The following is a 6,398-nucleotide window of genomic DNA, read 5'->3' as shown; positions in this document are numbered from 1 at the left end:
TGGGCCTGACCGCCTGCGTACATGATGCATGGAAGGTTCTTGAGTGAGGCGCCATGATTCCCATGAACGAACCTTGAGGTTTCAGGCTCATGCGGTCATGATGATCGAAATCTCGATCTGCTTCCATTCAACACATGGTGGGTGTCCAAATCAAGGCAGGTCCAATCGAAGCCCATTTCGGCATCTGCTCCGGGCACGGGGCGCTCTCCTGATTGAAGATCCTTTTTTGGGGTGAAAAAGAGGAATACTGTCATGTGCTGGAGTATATTATGCTATTCCCCGCCCTTCCCCCCGGATAGCGATACTGAAAGAAAAAGAAGACCTAAAGGATTAAGTAAGGAGGAATAATAAATAAAGTAAGAAACACAGGCTAGTGGAGCTTCTCTGAAAGATGTTTCGTCAAAAGAAGCAATCCTTGCTGGTGCGAGAGCGATGACATGTTCGTCAACAGTTCGGGCGAATCTGATCGGCCAATGAAGGGTAAGGGTTCAGCCATTTTCTAAGGGTCAGAACCTCCCATCACTTCAGAGAATTGGGTTAGCCGGCTGTTGCGACATCAACATAGGGACAAGTCCAAAATTCCTCTTCGTTTTTCAGGAGATCTACCGTTTGATCCGAAACTTGCATGCTGGCTGTTTATGTGCATGGAATGGAGAAAGGACACTGATGCGTCATTGTCACCCAAGAAAATTATGCCAGACACAGAAAATGCAAAACCTACTATTGCACCACACTTCAGAAGGACATATGCAAATCCAAGAACCATGATCTCAAGTCAAGATCATCAAGCAGTATCTCTTAGAAGAAAACTAAGGTAGCGCCCCAGGTGGTGCATCGACCGATGCACACAACCGACCAGAGCATCACTCTCTATCTATAGTCACCGACCTGTTCCAGAATACAAGTCACACGCTATGAAGTTCATGAAATACTTGCAAAAGGCAGCGGCTCTAACTTCTTGATTGCGCACCATCCTAAGCTGTTTGCCGCCAAGATAGTACTGTATGAAAAAAATGGAGGACTTTAAGCTCAGACTTGATCAGCAGTTGCAGGGAGGTAAACTCGACGGTAGCTCTTCGGCCCTAGCCTCTTCCTACAAGTAGGGCATTTCTTCTGGGCCTTGATGGCCGCCTTGATGCACTTCTCACAGAAGACATGGCCACAGCTCGTAGCGGACGGCAGCTCCATCTTGTTCAGGCACACCGGGCAAGTGAACGTCGGTTCCTTTGGAGAAGCATTGGCAGTTGGTCTACTGACTCGCACCGTGCTGTTTTGCTGTGAAGGTTAGAAAGGGTGAGCCTACGACATAGCCCATGTACAGCACAAAAGAATCACAATTCAACCAGAAATAAGGATGCGGTGTTTCAAAACAAAATTGAAGGTACAGGTTCAACTTATCAATTGAGAGCATGTAATATTAGTAGTGCAGTGTTCAGAAGATGTTGGATATGGATCAAAGTTTCATGTCACTGGTTCCATTTCTGCTCAACAAATACATGGAAATATATATGTACACTCTAGTGCATTGCACAGTGCCCACCTGAATATTCTGAAAAGAGAGAAAGAGAGAGCAAAGCACGGCACAGATGTAGCATAATTATAGATGTTCCACTCTACCGGTTTGCTTAAGTTTAGTGGACAAAGATAGATGCCATATACCTTGAGAAAATAATACATACGCTTATTGTGGTAATCTGTAAAGCATAAAAACTTTAATTCACAAAACAAAAGAAGAAAATTAAAACCTGATTGCTGGATCTTTCTTCCCTGTCCGGAGAAAGGCATATAACAGGTGGAACCTTCCGCCTTTTGTTCCCACTGAGACAGCTAAATGTTCTTGCATCACCACAACCTTTAGTCGCAAGGAAAACATAATCTTTAGTCGCAAGGAAAACATAATCTTTAGTCGCAAGGAAAACATGGGATCAGATGCTGCCCAAATAAACGTCTTTATCAGTCTAATATTTATGACATCTTATTTATGCCTCCATTAGACTGAAGTTTGCTGTAACAATAAACTACAGAGCATGTGGAATAAAACACAGAGCATGTGGAATAAAAATCTGAAGTTCAGTTTCACACTTATCCCAAAGAAGAAATATGCGCCAATCGGAACATGAACATAAAAGGTAGAAGTAAATTGAACCAAGTACTCAATTTCTGCGGTAACTACTAACCCATGATTTGCAATTTAGCACTGGCAGTATTAAACTACTTGAGATCAGCAGTAAACTCACCTTCCTGATCAGCATCCGCCTCCAGATCCACAACAACCGCACGGCGCTTTATCTTAGCTCTCGACCTCCCCTATTAAAACAAAACATCATCTCAATGTCAAAATAAAATCATGGTGATTGAAACAAGGGGGCAGAGAGCAAACGCACCTCGTCGCCTAGCGCTTCGACGTCAATGGGCGAGGCCCGCGTGCCCGCCGTGTCCGGGGCCTCGTGCTGGCCGCCGCCGCCGCCATCACCGGCGATGGGAGATCGATCCAGGTCCACGACGGCTTCACCGGTAATGACGGAACCATCCTGTGCTCGCCTCCAAGCGCCAACCGTGCCCATCCCCTTTCGAAGCTGCTCACCAAATACCAATCGTAGTAAACCCTAATCCGTAGATGCGGATCTTGGTTTGCGGCGAGGTGGTCAGATGAGGCGATGCGTGGAGGGATAGTTTCTATGGGCGGGGGGATCGGGCTGGTCCGTGATTCCTGCTTGAAATCGGAGTGCGGCGGGCGGCCTGCGTAGATGGGGTTGCCGCCGCGCCTTCGCGGAGCGCCGCGCGACCTTTGTCGACTAATTAAGTTTCGCGTCCGAATTCGAGTAGTCGGATCGAGCGGGGGGACGGTTGCCATCTTCGTTCGGAACCGCGCGTGGTTTTTTCCGTTTCGCGCTTCCTTGTTCTGCTCGGCGGAGATTTTGTCCTGGGACCGCACGGCGGTGGGCTGAGATGGCGCAGTCAATCGGTTAGGCCCTGTTTGGTTTTAAATAAGTCATCAATTTATAAGTCGAAAAATGTAAAAAGTGACTTATTTTGTCAAACCGACTCAACTTATAAGTCACCTCAATTTATAAGTCATAAGTTGCTCTACCCCAACTTAAAACTTATAAGTCATCCCTTTTGCATGGGTCTCATCACCTTTACATAAAAAAACAAGGTAGAAAGGTATGCTCATGTGACTTATAAATCAGGTGATAACCAAGCAGGCGTGACTTATAAGTCACTGATTTTAAGTCACCTGACTTATAAGTCAGGTGACTTATTCGAACCAAACAGACCCTTATTAAGGGCGTGTTTGGTTCCTGGTACGTTCAGGGGGGCAACTAGTTAACGAGCGCTTCTTCGGCAGCCTCGCAACGATCAGCGCCACTTGGCACGCTCTCAGTCATTCGCCACGTGTCGCGCTCTGGACGCTCCCTTTGAATTTTTTTTCGCACGCGTTTTCGGCTTTTTAAACGATTTTTTTCCGGGTTTTTTTGACGTTTTGGTTTTCTCCCGGTCTTTCTTAGCTTCTCGATAAAAAAATTGAAATTTTTTTCGCGAAAAAACGTGTTTTTTTTTCGTGAAAGTCACGGTTTTTCTTCCGCGAGAGGCACGGTTGTGCTTTAGCGAGAGTCACGGCCGTGCCTCTCGGAACGTTTTTTTCTGTTTTTTTTTCTTTCGCGAGAGTCACGGTTTTGCTTTCGCGAGAGTCACGGCCGTGCCTCTCAGAAAAGGAAAAACAAAACGTGTTTTCTGTTGTTTTTGTTCGTGAGAGTCACGGTTTTGCTTCCGCGAGAAGCACGGTTATGCTTACGCGAAAGTCACGGCCGTGCCTCTCGGAAAGGGAAAAAATACGTGTTTTCTGTTTTTTTTCTTTCGCGAGAGTCACGGTTTTGCTTTCGCGAGAGGCACGGTTGTGCTCTCGCGAGTCACGGCCGTGCCTCTCGGAAACGGAAAAAACATGTTTTCTGTTTTTTTTCTTACATGAGAGTCATGGTTTTGCTTCCACGAGAGGTACGGTTGTGATTTTGCGAGAGGCACGAGCGTGCCTCTTTCGGAAAGGGAAAAAACCGTGCTCCTGGTTCGGTTTTTTCACCCGGTTTTTTCATGAAAAAAAAGTTCGTCAAAACCTATCAACATGGGATCTAGTTTTGAAGATCTCGACGCGAGGAATCCAATGGAGAAAACGGTTCGAGATTTGGATGCACGGTTTAAGAGATAAAACGTTTTGAATAAACGGATCTACGAAAAAAAGGAAAACTCCCAGGTTGCTACAAGTGGCGTGCTACATGTGCGCCACTTGTCGCGACCTGGAAAAGTGGAGTGTTCTTTGCAAGAGTACTCCTTAATTAGTGATTTCGTACGTTCAGACTGCATTGCACGGGGGATGCGGGCTGAGTGTGGCCTGGTTGAGCCGATGCAAGAATGAACCAAGATTGGTGTTTGGTGAAACTGTACCATATAGTTGTACGAGGTGCAGATTCTTCTAAATGTTACTGAAATCAGAGAGAAACGGGGATCATTCGACGGCTCCAGACGATGGGATCTCGCTTGCGGCGGCGCGAGGCAGCCTGACCCAGCGTGCGGTGGCAAGACCTGGTGTGGGGCGGCGCAAGATGACTGGATCCGGCGTGGACGACGAACGAGGACGGTGGCGGCGGCGCTTGACCAGGACGGTGGCGGCGGCGCTTGACCATGGACGGCGGCGACGACGCTTGATGGAGGCAAACGAGGCAACGGGGCTTGACGACGACGACGGGCGATGTGGAAGCGGAGCTCACCTCACCACGCGGCGCTTGATGGGGGGCCGGGCCGTCGCTTGACGAGATGCTCTGGCGGACGGCGGCGGCGCTTGGTCTGGACGCGAGACGGAGGGCATAGGAAGAAAAGCCAACCACCGAGCCTGCACGCGAGAAACGCAAGAAATCTGCGTTTCCGCTTAGCCTGGTTGCGAGGCCGTTTTTGCATCCATCGGGCCAGGCCCAGTTAAGCATGCAGGGTGCCAAACATCCAGTATTTGCATGGCGGGTGCGAACCAGATGCAATACGAGAAACCAAACACACCCTAAGAGCATCTCCACTCGTTGGCGCCCCATGATGTCTTTTTTTTGCCGCTTGAAATCGGGTCGGCGGAATTTTAGGTTTGGGGAGGCAAAATTTCCCAACCGTCTCATCACCCAAGACGCATTTCGAGGACGTCTGGCAGCACCCCGCAGCTCGACACCGTCGAGGACGCCCGTTCACCGGCCCCTCCGCCATCTTGTCCTGTTGGTCGACGAGCGGGCGTCCCTAGACGCGCAGACGCAGCCCAATGCCGCGGTGCCCATGGCGGCCATCGGCGCCGGGAGCACGCCGCTGCACTACGCGGCGTCCGGTGCTGCCAGGTGCTCGTGTCCCGCGGCGCCGACCGGATGGCCGCCAAGTGCAACGGTTGGCTCGCCGTGGACGTGGCCCGGATGTGGAAGTGCAACTGGCTGGAGCACGTGCTGGCACTCAAGTCGCAGCTCCCCGTCCCCAAGTTCCCGCCCTCCGCCTACCTCTCCCTCTCGCTCCCCTCCCTCCTCGCCGTCGCTAGGGACTACGCTGTCGTCGGTGTCCCCGTTTCTTCGGGAAGGCCGTCGTCGCAGCCACCGCGCCCCCGAGTACGACCACCTGAGCATGAGCGGCATCAGCCTCCCATGCGCGTGCGCGCGCTGCCAGGACCGGCACGGCAGCCCGGAGGATGACGAGGAGGAGAGTAGCACATGCCAGTCTTTCGGTCACCGAAGCTATGGGGGAGGCGGCTTGGACGGCCCGGAGGCCGCCATAGCTCCCATGTACTACGCCCCGTTCACCGGCCCCTCCGCCACTGTCCGTCGCACGCTCCTTGGCGCGGGCCTTATGGCTGCGCACCACCAGCCCTCCGTCCTCGTGCCCTCCATCCAGTTCCCTCCTCCACGCGAGCAGCTCTACGACGCGCCCGACCACCCAGACCGCGCGAGCGTGAGCCCTGCCCCAGCCATGTGCGCTCTCTACTCCATGTCAGGCTCGCGAGCCCCTCCCCGGCCATGTGTGCTCCGCTCCGGCTGCGCGAGCTCCCAGGTGAGGGAGGCGTCGGGGCTGCATCCTATACGAGAGACATGGGCGCCACGCCATGGGGAGCTCCGGGACGAGAGCCATGGCAGCTGTGTGCGGTAGGTGGTGGAATGAAAAAGAGAGGAGAGAGGAGAGAGAAAAGAGAGAAATGAGAGGAGAGAGAGGGGCTGGCAAGTGGGCATGTGCATGTAAAAATCAAATGACGGCGTCCCAGCTGCCCCCAAGGGGGCTGGGGCTGGGATGGGTGTGCCGGCAGTAAATATCGCCAAATCCGGCACAAAACGGGTTTCTGGGGGGGCGAGTGGGGCGTTTTTTGCCCGCCGGCGCCCAAAAAGTGGCTT

At 51.9% G+C, this 6,398-nt stretch overlaps 1 protein-coding gene across 2 annotated transcripts; it reads right to left on the bottom strand.

Moving 5' to 3' along the window:
* Positions 1-698: 698 nt before the first annotated feature.
* On the bottom strand, positions 699-2,902 carry LOC123151737 (E3 ubiquitin-protein ligase RNF4). 2 transcript variants are annotated; one of them, XM_044571399.1, is made up of 5 exons: positions 2,674-2,902; positions 2,385-2,630; positions 2,238-2,307; positions 1,746-1,852; positions 699-1,275 (listed from the first exon to the last, which is right to left on the bottom strand). In XM_044571399.1, the coding sequence occupies exons 2-5, from the start codon at positions 2,562-2,564 to the stop codon at positions 1,030-1,032; spliced, it is 603 nt and encodes a 200-aa protein (XP_044427334.1). In that variant the 5' UTR covers positions 2,565-2,630; positions 2,674-2,902; the 3' UTR covers positions 699-1,029. The 2 variants fall into 2 exon arrangements, with proteins under 2 accessions (XP_044427334.1, XP_044427333.1); XM_044571398.1 differs by having other exon boundaries at positions 2,385-2,900.
* Between the last annotated feature and the right edge of the window lie 3,496 nt (positions 2,903-6,398).

Source organism: Triticum aestivum, chromosome 7A (assembly GCF_018294505.1).
Source record: "Triticum aestivum cultivar Chinese Spring chromosome 7A, IWGSC CS RefSeq v2.1, whole genome shotgun sequence".
Taxonomy (NCBI): Eukaryota; Viridiplantae; Streptophyta; class Magnoliopsida; order Poales; family Poaceae; genus Triticum; species Triticum aestivum.
Note: the sequence above shows the minus strand (reverse complement) of the source record. Positions and strands in the feature narration are given on the sequence as shown.

What these genes read in the sequence shown, in the direction of transcription:
- LOC123151737 (XM_044571399.1), bottom strand. Translation starts at nt 2,564, where the DNA reads ATGGGCACGGTTGGCGCTTGGAGGCGAGCACAGGATGGTTCCGTCATT. An exon ending in TCGAAGCGCTAGGCGACGAG is followed by an intron (nt 2,308 to 2,384) that starts GTGCGTTTGCTC and finishes TTGTTTTAATAG; the next exon opens with GGGAGGTCGAGAGCTAAGAT. An exon ending in AAGAAAGATCCAGCAATCAG is followed by an intron (nt 1,276 to 1,745) that starts GTTTTAATTTTC and finishes TAACCTTCACAG; the next exon opens with CAAAACAGCACGGTGCGAGT.